Below are 12,370 nucleotides of genomic sequence, written 5' to 3'. Positions count from 1 at the left end.
CAAGGGCAGCAGCGACCTGGCCCATGGACATTAGGTGGATGTATCGCAGAGCTCACTGTCGCCCTGGCTGCTGCCCAGTGCAGTTTTATCTGCTCTTTTACAGCATCTAGGTCTTTCAAGATAAAAATGCACCACCAAAAGGGAAGTTTCATTATTGCTTGTAGCCTGCATTTGATGAGCTAGATATTTTACAGATGTCCAGAACGCAACAATTTCTCTCTTCAAGATGCCTTTCCCACCAAAAAACTTAAAAATCTGAGGGCATGATCAAGGGTGATAATAAATCCAGGATGAATGTTTTAATATAGGCCAAGGAAGAAACCTTGGGGAAAACGAAGGCAAAGAAGATACTTTGAACTTTTTGCCAGTTGCATTAGAAATAACTTTTCCTCGCAGCATGAGTCTTCTTGCGTATTCTGGAGGCAACACAGGCGCAAACTGCTCCCTGGGACTTCAGTCATATTTAGCACTTAGAATAACTTCTCTGGCACTTTGTATCCCAAGGTAGTTTAAAGACATTAAATAATGATTCAATTAGTTGTTTCAATTTAAGTAATAGAAAGAATATATCTAATGACAACTGCCTTCCTGAGACTCTCAGAAGGATTAACCACTAACTGCAGGAGCAGCCCTGTTTTCTCAGATCTCTGACCACTCACAATATACAGAAAAGCAACTCATCCTTGCTCCATTTTCCCCGCTAGGGTCGTCTTACTCAAAATTGACCTTACTCTTGCCAAAAGCTAAATATATAGCCTTCCCCATGGCAGGAACTGGGGCTCATTCTCTGCCTCCACCTCTGAGCAGGTGTCCTGCGCACAAGTGCTCAACATGTGTTTATCAGATCAATCTCCCATGAGATGGCCTGGCTCATCTCCAAACCCTAGCTTAAGGTCCAGTTCGGGAAGACATCATCTCATCCTTGCCAGCAACTAGCACACAGGCCTTGGGACCCCAAGGTGGCTTCCCCTCTGCAGTGTGACCCACCTTGGTGCTGCTGGTGGCCTGTCTACTCTGCCAGCTGTGGGAGGTGCCCGTAGCACGTGGCCTGGGTTCCACTGGCAGGCAGGTGAGCTCACTGCCCCACTGATACATTAACGCTGGTCAGCAGGAGGCCCGGTCAGGGAAACTGCTGCAAATCAGCACATGGCAATCACCACTCTGTGATGGAAAACAGAGCGGTGCGTGGTGTGGGCTTCTACTTGCGGAGACGCAGAGCTAGCTTGCTTTCTGAGACAGAGTCTTGCTCTGTGCCCCAGGCCTGTGCCACCATGCCGGGCTAAATTTTGTATTTTTAGTAGAGACGAGGTTTCACCATGTTGGCCAGGCTGGTCTCAAACTCCTGACCGCTGGTCTCGAACTCCTGACCTCAGGTGATCCACCTGCCTTAGCCTCCCAAGTGCTGGGATTACAGGCGTGAGCCACCGCGCCTGGCCTTGTGCTTTCTTGATGGTCTTCCTATTAAAACAGTCCACAGGTTATCATGTCCTGAAACTTTCATTACACTCTTAACTTCAGAGACCCTGAAAGAGTTTTGTCTTGGGCTGGTATTCTCGGGATTCCAAAACCAGAAGAGTCCCAGGGACTCAGAATGACTCATGTCTGCCTCATTTGGAAGCACCCAAGGATGGCTTCCAACTCTGTCTGATGACAAAGGTGAGCTCCCAAATCAGCCATGATGAGGAGAAAAAGATGACTACAAGGGCAGGAAGATCTCAGGTGGTAGAGAACTTTTTTCAGAAGGGCTCAGGAAGGAGCAAGGAAGATGCAGAAATGGTAATAGCATTAGTTAACAGCAAGGGAATAGAAAGAGCTGGAGAGAGATGTCTGGTTCTGTTCCACTGAGTTACCAGCTCACTCATCAGCACAATTAAGTATTCTCATCGGAGATGACCTGCTTATGATAAATCAGTTGCAATGGCTGGAGGAACACATACTAATAGTCCACAAGGAAGTGACAAACAGCTTTCTCGGCACTTCTCGAAACAAATGAAAAACAAGGCTGACAGGTGTCTGGGAAGATATGAAACTATCAGTGATGAGGTTTCGCTCTAGGAAGAATAAAGTTGTTAAGTCCCAATTGTGATAAACATCCAAAACATTCAGGCTATGGCTTTGGAATGCTGAGGGGAAAATAACTTTCTGCACATTCATGAGAAATCATCTCCCACTAATTGAGCACTATTTTCAGACTCTTATTTTTTTCTCTTCAGTGTGCTTGACCCAATGTGTCCTGAATAGCCAGGTGACTAGGTTCTTGGGAGAGCAGCGTGATAATCCTGCCCACTTCTTGGCAGGGGCACTGCCTACCTTACCCAGGGCATATTTGACCCTTTCCTTTCTTTCAGTTCTGTTTTGCATAGAGAAGGACAATGTTGGAGAAAAGGCAGGAGACACAAGAGACAGCTGGGGCTTTGCGATTTTTTTTTTTTTTTTTTGAGACAGGGTCTACCTCTTTTGCCTGGGCAGGAATGCAGTGGTGCAATCTAGGCTCACTGCAACCTGGACCTCCTGGGCTCACGTGATCCTCCCACCTCAGCCTCCTGAGTAGCTGGGACCACAGATGTGAGCCACCATGCCTGTTTTTTTTTTTTTTTTTTAAGAGACAGGGTTTCACCATGTTGCCCAGGCTGGTCTCAAACTCCTGAGCTCCCATTATCTGCCCACCTAGCCTGTCAGAAGTGCTGGGATTACAGGAGTGAGTCACCGTGCCTGGCCTGGCTTTGCAATTTGCTGGATTAAAACATGACTCTAAAGGGAAACTGCACGTCTCACTCAAATATTTCTTCTTCCCCCCCCAGCAATTATTAATGAAAATGAGTATTTTTAGGGGCCAGAAGAGTGTGATGGTGTTGAGAAGATATCCACTAGATGGTTGGTGTGGATAGGCCAAATTATTTGTATGTTCAGGAAAGCGAACTTCCCTCGTCCCTGTCTTCCGAGTGGATCTCTCACGCATATTTTTATCATCATTATGGGACAACTTGTATGAATGGTGCCCCCACTCCCAGACTGAAACGAGCAGAAAGATGAGGTTGCTTAAAAGCCTGCCCATTCCTCACTGTTCCATTTTAGTATGAAGCCTAGGTGTCTGTGCGGGATGATGCCCTTAGGGCACAATTTTTTTCATAGTGATTTTAACTCCTCTGCCATCTCTCTGACATCACTGACCCCTGCAGAGGAAGGACGGCCTGATTCTTTGCTGGGTGGAGGGGACACTCTGCTTCCCACTCTTAGGGTCCTGAGTAGATGAGACACTCCTTCCACGAAGCCGTCCACACTCGCGTCTCCATTCCCAGTGAGGTCTGGCGTGCGTGCGCTTTGTTCCCTTTACTGAGGCATCTCAATTAAGCTCAGCGAGGAAAAAAATTCAAACCACCCCAAAGCCATAAAATGAGGCAACCTCCAGAAATCCCACAGAACACACAAAATCGAGTGTTGTAAGCTGCAAAGCCTCCACTTCTGCCAGTATTTCAAATCTGGTTGCGCGGTTAGAGGCGAGTAGGTAAAACGAGGGCAGGGAAAACTTCTATACTGTGGTGTGTGGTTTCTGGAAAGCCCAGAGTGGAATGTTTGCCGAGGGTGACCTATTTGGAACCACACCAGCAACTTTTGAAATACTGCTTTCTGGATTTGTCAGACGCACATCTACATCCAAGCCTGGAGGAGCAGCAAAAAGACTCAGAGAAAGGACTGCCTTCTTCTTGCACGAAGTTACCCTTCAGGATCTGGAAGCCTGCATATTAGGACCCCGTAACGCAAAGACCTTTCCCCATGCCTTTGAAAATCACCCGGCCAGTTTCTGTCCACTAAGAGTGGGGTCGGGTGGGGCTACAGGACCTGGGTGCCTGGGGTTTGAGAAAGGAGACGCTATTTTGCTGGCGAAGCAAGAGATGGAATGGTGTATTTGTCTGACAACAACAAAAAAGCATCTCTCTTTTGTCGTTGTTGTTGTTGTTGTTTAAAATATCTGTTACAAGCAAACATAGCCCTAAATAAAATCATCTCGTTAAGCTCTATTCTGGAAACAGTCGATGAGAGGAAGACAAGGGCTGCCCCTACCAGTGGTCCATGCCAGTGCTGCTGGCTGGCCAGGTCCAGTGTGGGCTTTTCATGGGAAGAGAATGAGACACGGGGTTACATATCCCAGCTCAGAGTCCTCCAAGAAGCTCTGCACAGACTGGGTTCGAAACTGTCCTCAAGTGAAACTCTTCTAAAAAAGACTACTTTCTTGTCCCGTTTCCTGACACATATTTCTTCACATTTATTCAACATCTAGGTTAAAGATGTGAAGTCCTGTCTTCCCTCCCCTGCCCCCAGAACATCTGTGGTGAATGATGAAGTCCTAAGGAGTGACCAAAATGTGCAAACATTGAAGCAGGGGAAAATTCCACTTTACACTGCCAAAGTGAACAGGGGCAGAGGAGAGGGGGGCATTGTCTGCTGGGGAGTCTGAACATGTTCCGTTGAAGAGTGTAATGTCACCTTGTTCACCAGAGCAAAGGGGCTTTGTTCCTCCCTTCCCCTCAAACTCCTACGAACTCACCCCCTTAACGTTGTGTACAGAGCCTGACAAATCCCGGGTAGCCATGTGGGTGAGCAGACAACCAGATGGGATCCTCGTCTGTGTGCTTCAAGGCTCACCCAGAGCCCTCTCCGGCTCAGCCTCACCCGCTCTCCTCGCCCTGGAATCTACACATCTCTCTTTGGTTTGGGGCCTGAGGCTTCCTGTTGATGTGATTTTTGAGTGGTGGCCCAGGGACTCTCTCAGCCTCGGGCCAACTCAATTGATCAGAGGAGCAAGAAGAGAGCGTGTTAGCCATGGAATACTATACAGCCATGAAAAGAATAAAAATATGTCCTTTGCAGCAACATGGATACAGCTAGAGGCCATTATCCTAAGTGAATTAACGCAGGAACAGAAAACAAAATACCACATGCATTCACAAGTGGGAGCTGAATATTGAATACACGTGGACATAAAGATGGGAACAGTGGACACTGGGGACTGCTGGAGGCTGGAGAGAGGAGGGAAGGAGGGGGTGAAGGCTGAGGGGCTGCCTAGTAGGTGCTGTGCTCACTGCTCAGGTGACGGGATTATCGGTACTGCAAACCTCAGCATCAGGCAGGGTTCCCATGTGACAGACCTGCACATGTACCCCCTGAATCTAAAATAAAAGTTAAGCTGGGTGCGTGGCTCATGCCTGTAATCCCAGCACTTTTGGAGGCCAAGGCGGGAGGACTGCTTGGGCTCAGAAGTTTGAGACCAGCCTGAGTAACACAGTGAGACTTCATCTCTACAATAAATGAAAGAATTAGCCAGGTGTTACAGCATGCGCCTATGATCCCGGCTACTCGGGAGGCTGAGGTGGGAGGATCTCTTGAGCCCAGGAGGTGGTGGCTGCAGCAAACCATGATGACGCTACTGCACTCTAGTCTGTGTGACAGAGTGAGACCCTGTCTCAAAAAAAAAAAAAAAAAAGGCTGAAAATATTTTCAAAAGAGAGAGAGGATGTCAGGAGCATGGGGCAGGGAGTCCTGGGTCGGGACATCAGGGAAGGGGGCTACTGGCCTCCAAACGCCCAGGCAGCTGAGTTGAGGCGGGGGCTTGATGGTGGTGGCAGGCACAGAGTGGGGAGCGCACAGAGCCCGCAGACGAACGTCCCCAGCCACGCACGGCTGCTTCAGAGGCCCTCAGTGTGGACAAATCACGAGGCACCAGAAGCGACACGCTCCAGTTTACCCAGCACGTACCCACCTGTGTTCAGTCTCCACCTTGGATTTAAGGCGGAAGAAGTGGCTGCAGCTCTTCTGCCTGTGAGTACCCGCCATCCCCAGAGTGTACCGTGGAGCTGGGCGAGGAGACGGCTCTGTGAGCTCCTAGGGAAGCTCTCTAAGTCTCCAGTCTGGTCTGAACCCTGCTCTGCTCTCCACCAGCTGTGTGTCCCGGGGCAAGATCACGCCTCACTTTAGGTCAACCTGTTTTTACCCGCTGCTTATTTACGTGCTGCGTAAGGACGATGCTAGGCCCAGGACGCGGGTACAGTGAGTAAGGGTTGCTGTCCTTCCCATTCCATTATTTATACATATATATAAAAAGGACAGGCATCAAATAAGAATGTACCACATAACACTCCACCAACTAAACTGCTCTGCAGAAATGCTAAGACTCTTCACGGTCATGGACCAAGGTAGGTTTCCTAAATAGTTCATTAAGGTGTGAGCAAGTGTCCTATAAAAAATACAACAGCTAGGCCGAGGCAGGTGGATCAACTGAGGTCAGGAGTTTGAGACCAGCCTGGCTCACATGACGAAACCCTGTCTCTACGAAAAATACAAAAATTAGCCAGGCATCGTGGCACATGCCTGTGATTCCAGCTACTTGGGATGCTGAGGCAGGAGAATTGCTTGAACCCTGGAGGCAGAGGTTCCAGTGAGCCGAGATCGCGCCACTGCACTCCAGCCTGGGTGACACAGTGAGACTCCATCTCAAAAAAAACCAAACCAAAACAAAAAAAACTGGTATTTCTTCTACACAAAAATAATATCTAATATTAATATGTAATATGTGTAGAAGATATGTAATATGTGTAGCTTGGATAAGTTGTATAGGGAGGCTTGTGTAATAGCTATGTTTTCTAGTTTCTTTCTTTTTTCTTTTTTTTTTGAGACACAGTTTTACTGTGTCACCCAGGATGGAGTGCAGTGGCACAATCTGCTCACTGCCACCTCCACCTCCCAGGCTCAAGCAATTCTTATGCCTCAGTCTCCTGAGTAGCTGGGATTACAGGTGTGTGCCACCACACCCAGCTAATTTTTGTATTATTAGTAGAGACACGTTTTTGCCATGTCAGTCAGGCTGGTCTCAAACTCCTGACCTCAGGCAATCTGCCCGCCTCTGCCTCCCAAAGTGCCGAGATTACAGGTGTGAACCACCGCACCTGGCCCACATTTTCTGGTTTCTGTGTTTGATGCTTTGCCATTTGGGGCCTTGCTGGTGCTGGAGGGACGACCTCTCCCAGGGTTAGCTAATTCCTAGGGAGGACAAAAATCACCTTCCAGGTACCTTTCAGATGCAAAGCAACCCACCTAGAACCCACACCCCAACCAGGTCCTTCAGGCTCTCACGTTCTGGGCCCTGTCCCCTGCCTTAACCAACCCCACAGGCATCAGATAATCAGGGACAGCTCCTCCCTCCCAGAGCCCACTAAACTTATTCAAACTCATCAGTGCTAAGCCTGCCCACCCTCTCTCACCCATTCTTCCTCTTGGAAGCTACAGTAAAGGTTCCCTGGGCCTCCTGACCAGCGCCAGTGCTTCTCTGTGTGGCCCTGCGTGGTGGGCCGTGTGTGCCTCCTGCTCCCAGGGACCCGAGAGCGCGAACCTTTCCCTTCACGACAGTCATTTCCACGACTGTGTCTTCGTGTTTGATGAAAACACATCTCGGGTGCCCTTCACACAGCCTGGCCTGTGGGTGCAGGGCATCTGACGTGCATAGGCACAGGCATCGTCGGCATCGTGGACCAGCAGAACGCCAGGAGGCTGCAGCAGGCCTGTGTCTGTGTGTTTCATTCCAACACAGATGTGTGAAAGGGAGCAGGCACTGGGCTCTGGGTGAGAGGGTCTGGGTGTGAATGTGGGCCCCCGACTTCCCTCCCACACATCATGGCTGCAACCCTTCTACGTGTCCATTTCCTCCACTGTGAAGATGGGATGATGCCATCAACGACCTCAAAAGGCTGTGGCGAGGATTACATGATCAATGCAAAGCCTGAGCTCTGGGCCGGGTGCTTAGAAAGCATTCCCAGGGCGAGCTGTTTTTGTTACCTCGTTGTTCAATGTTTATTTAGAAGTAAACCTATGAAGTCAAATTTGAGTTCTTATTGGAAAGCATATCTCATAAGTCACGGTGGTTAAATATTCGCGATTTTATAGGGTGCTTTTTTATTTTTATTTTTTCTGAGATGGAGTTTCACTCTGTCATCCAGGCTGGAGTGCAGTGGCACGATCTCAGCTCACTATAACCTCCGCCTCCTGGGTTCAAGCCGTTCTCCTGCCTCAGCCTCCTGAGTAGCTGGGATTACAGGCACCTGCCACTATGCCCAGCTAATTTTTGTATTTTCAGTAGAGACAGGGTTTCGCCATGTTGGCCAGGCTGGTCTCAAACTCCTGACCTCAGGTGATCCACCCGCCTCGGCCTCCCAAAGTGCTGGGATTATAGGCGTAAGCCACTGCATCTGGCCTTTATAGGGTTTAATCTGAGAAATTCATTTGTCTCTGACAATTTTTGCTATCTATTTTAATCCAAGTTAGAATGATATTTCGTGTACTCCACAGTTCCACGGGGAACTCTTGTCTCAAGAAAGCCCCTTGGACGCTGGTTTGTAGAACAGGCTCTGAAAAGCCACTCTGCACTCTTGCTATCAAATTTTCCACATCCAGTGCTGCGTGTTGATAGCAGTAATAGTTTCCATACAAAAAAAACAAAAAACCTCACACATAATTTCCACACATTCTTTCAGGCAAACAAACACTATCTCAACCCACGGTGAAAGCAGAGCCTTGCTAGTTTAAAAAAAAAAAAAAAATCCCAGGTATTCAGAATGAAGCCTGCCTATTTCCTTGAAATCCTCCAAGATGTGGGAAATGACGGGATGCTTCAAAGGGATATTTGGCAGCATCTTAATGAGATCGTGGAAATGTAAATTCACAAAGGATACAACTGCTGCTCACCAGTCAATCACAGGCTGGTTTTCTGTTTTTTTTGTTTTTTTTTTTTTTTGAGACAGAGTTTTACTCTTGTTGCCCAGACAGAGTGCAAATGGCGTGATCTCGGTTCACCGCAACCTCCGCCTCCCAGGTTCAAGCAATTCTGCTGCCTCAGCCTCCTCAGTAGCTGTGATTATAGGCACCCGCCACCATGCCCGGCTAACTTTGTATTTTTAGTCGAGACAGGGTTTCTCCCTGTTGGTCAGGCTGGTCTCGAACTCCCGACCTCAGGTGATCCGCCCGAAGTGTGTGCACTGTTGCCATGGGGCAAGAAGGAGCAGCATCCTGGGATTCCCACCCCTGAGGGCTAGGGTGCCTTTTCCCTTTGCCCTCTGTGCACGTGGCCACTGGGGTATGTTGCCATCGCAGTAGCTGCCATTATGGCCAAAGCACGTCAGTTTTTAAAAACTGTGGTAAAACGCAAATAACATGAAGTTTACCATCGTAACCATTTTTAAGTGTACGGTTCAGGAGGGCTAGGTACATTCACATTGCTGTGCAACCATCCCCACCATCCACCTCCAGGACTCCTTTCATCTTGCAAAACTGAAATTCTGTCCCCATTTAGCAACTCCCATTTCCCCCTCCCTCCAGCCCCTGGCACCCACCATTCTACTTTCTGTCTCTATGAATTTGGCTATGGTTCCTCATATAAGTAAAATCATACAATATTTGTCCTTTGGTGGTTGGTTCATTTCACTCAGCATAATGTCAAAGTTCTTCCATGTTGCAGAATGTCAGAATTTCCTTTCTTTCTAAGGCTGAATAATATTCCAGTGCATGTATATACCACACTTTCTTCATCCATTCATCCACTGATGGACACGTGCGTCGCTTCCACCTTTTGGCTATTGTGAATCCTGCTGCTATGAACACAGGTGTGCAAATATCTCCTCAAGTCTCTGTCTTCCCTTCTTTTGCGTACATACTCATATGTAGAACTGCTGGATCATATGCTAGTTCTACGTTGAATCTTTTGAGGAACCAGCACACGCATGTAAAGCAAATTCCAAATCACTGTTTACATTAACTCAATGATCAAGTTGTCTGGGAGGAAGGCCACTGCATTCTCTCCAGAATGGCACTGGTATCACACTAGGGCAGTGCTTTTCAAAGTCCATGGCCCCTGGAAGCGGAACCCCAGAGCACTCCCCAACTGCACGTTCCTGGGCCCTACCCTCCGATCTCCTGAGCTAGACTCTTCAGGGCAAAGGCTGAGGATCTGCCTCCTAACAAGCTGCCTCACCCAGAGAACCACTGCACCAGGGTTAGTATGATGCTGGGTTCTCTACGAGGGTGCCTCTTAGGTCAGTTTCTTTAACTGAGTAGCCCAGCGAGCTTCCATGGACTCCTTTGTGTGGTTCATTAAACATTCATTTCATGAAGTTTGGGCAAGCCCTTCAGATGTGTAGGATAAGGCATGGTTAGGCCTTGGCTTCCTCTGACTTTGCCCAGACGTAGGGGGCCGCTTGGGAGGATGGACCTCCCACCACTTGCGACCACCTTAAGCCCTGGATGGGTCTGTTCCTAGAAGGGCCTCCCCGTTGGCCAAGGAGCCCACCATCCAGGCATAAGTCCTGCACCCTGGACCTAGTGTAATCATGCTGGCAGGATTACACTAAAGTTTTAGCATCTAGTTGGAGCCTTTTAAACAAAGCATGTATATTTATGCAAATAACAGACAACAAAGGACCATCTGAGGTGGAAGGAAAAATCCTGGTTAGCCTCAATGTGAGGACTTGGTGCCATGACTTTGGCTGTTTCTAATAGAAACCCTGGCACTAATTTGACTTTGGGGATAGACCCACCGTGTCCAGAGTGAAACAGCGGTAAAGAGTGCTGCCGAAGTTAATGCTGTCATCTTCTGCTCTCTGCAGCTCCCCCTCATTTCTGCAGCTCATCTTTCTGTTTTTGATTCCTTTGGTATTTTTCTCATTTCCTCTTTTTTCCCCCTTTCCCTGTCAACACTTTTTTTTTTTTTTCCATCTTTGCTGCTTTATGAAATGTTAGCTGTTTCAAAGTGATTTGTTTTGTATTGTTTGGAGGAGCCCAGAAAACAAAATGCAGGCCTTCATGAGCTCAGCCCATAACCAAGTCAGCTCAGGACTTGGTTTCTGAATTCCTGGCCTCAGACCTGCATTCCCATTTCGCAGGGGTCAAAAGAGAAAATAAGTGTTTTAGTCTATTTCAGAGTTGTTGTCTCTGCAGTCAGAGTTTAGACAATTAGGTATCCGAGTAATTTCAGAAAATAAGACTTTGCTGCTTGACTTATCCTGCTTGATAACTCATCCAATGCAGATTGCTGGCTCATTGTCAAATGACCCCTTGGCTGTGCATTAGGGCCACAGTGAGCAGAAGAGCTACGGACCAGGTCTACTAAAGCACACTCTCAGCAGTACCACGAGGGGAGGGAAAAAGTGCAGAAGGCAAAGGTTATGGATCGTCAAGTCACCACGAAGGCCTGTTCGGCAGAGTGTGTAGGCTGAGCCTGTTCTGTATTCACTGTACGTTGTTTCTCACAGTACAGAATTATTTCATCAGCCTGAAGATAAATAAACGAATAACGTGTGTTTCAGCGGGACTGTGTGCACCGGCACAAACAGGTGTGGGAGTGTGTTCCTCTCGAATGGGAGAGAACATTGATGAGCACAAAAACACATCCTGGGGACTTGAAAATTGAAATGCAAATGTGAAAAGCACACGTTCTCCCTCCTCCTCCCTGGGCGATTCTTGATGCCCCCATGTGCACGTTTGCATGAGAAAAGACACTGTCACAATTATATGACAATTAAAGCTTACCATTGTTGTAAGAGCGAAAATTTCCTACAAATTTTATGTATTCATAAGTTGGAAATTCCTTTGGGTTCAAGCTGCCTCTGAGAAGGTGGCAATAAAACTCTAAATCGCTGTCAGCTGGGCCGTTAAAGGAAGAAGAGGAGAGAAAGGGGTCGTGAGCATCGCACAGACTCTAAACAAGTAGCGTCTCTGTGAAAACTCTTACGGGATTTAGTCTACACATGGCCAGGCTAGTTCTCTCATTACGACTGACTTTTGGACCTGGTTTGTAACCCTTGCTGCACGGGGTTTCCTTCCATCATTCATAGATATCTTGCATTCCATACATGGACCCAATTAGTCTTAATTTGCTCCCAGATGTGTGTGGTTGGTGATGTCGGCATTGATTAGTTCCGGCTGTTTTCATATGGTATATTAAAATAAAGCAGCTCATATAGAGCTGCTCCCGTTAATTTAATCTTTTTGCTTTGAAGTAAAATCAGACGTACGACAGGACAGATTATTCATGGAAAACGGACTCACGCTTGCACTGATGCAAGCAGCTTTGCTACCTCATGCAGTGGTGTATGCTTCATTAAGCGACACGTGGTTCATGAGGCATCAGGGTTAGCCTTCTACCTAGGTTGCCAAATATTTTGATAAAAACTTCTGGCCGGGCGCGGTGGCTCAAGCCTGTAATCCCAGCACTTTGGGAGGCCGAGACGGGCGGATCACAAGGTCAGGAGATCAAGACCATCCTGGCTAACACGGTGAAACCCCGTCTCTACTAAAAACATACAAAAAACTAGCCGGGCGAGGTGGCGGG

General features: G+C 47.9%; 1 protein-coding gene across 1 annotated transcript in view; it reads right to left on the bottom strand.

Moving 5' to 3' along the window:
* The window catches only part of NPAS2 (neuronal PAS domain protein 2), a 178,845-nt gene that overhangs the window by 36,440 nt on the left and 130,035 nt on the right, over window positions 1-12,370 (bottom strand). The window contains exon 7 of the mRNA XM_011956581.1: window positions 11,569-11,682. Within this exon, the coding sequence (XP_011811971.1) occupies window positions 11,569-11,682 (114 nt within the window). The remainder of the gene's footprint in view (window positions 1-11,568; window positions 11,683-12,370) is intronic.

Source organism: Colobus angolensis, unplaced genomic scaffold (assembly GCF_000951035.1).
Source record: "Colobus angolensis palliatus isolate OR3802 unplaced genomic scaffold, Cang.pa_1.0 Scaffold42, whole genome shotgun sequence".
In the NCBI taxonomy this organism is placed as follows: Eukaryota; Metazoa; Chordata; class Mammalia; order Primates; family Cercopithecidae; genus Colobus; species Colobus angolensis.
Note: the sequence above shows the minus strand (reverse complement) of the source record. Positions and strands in the feature narration are given on the sequence as shown.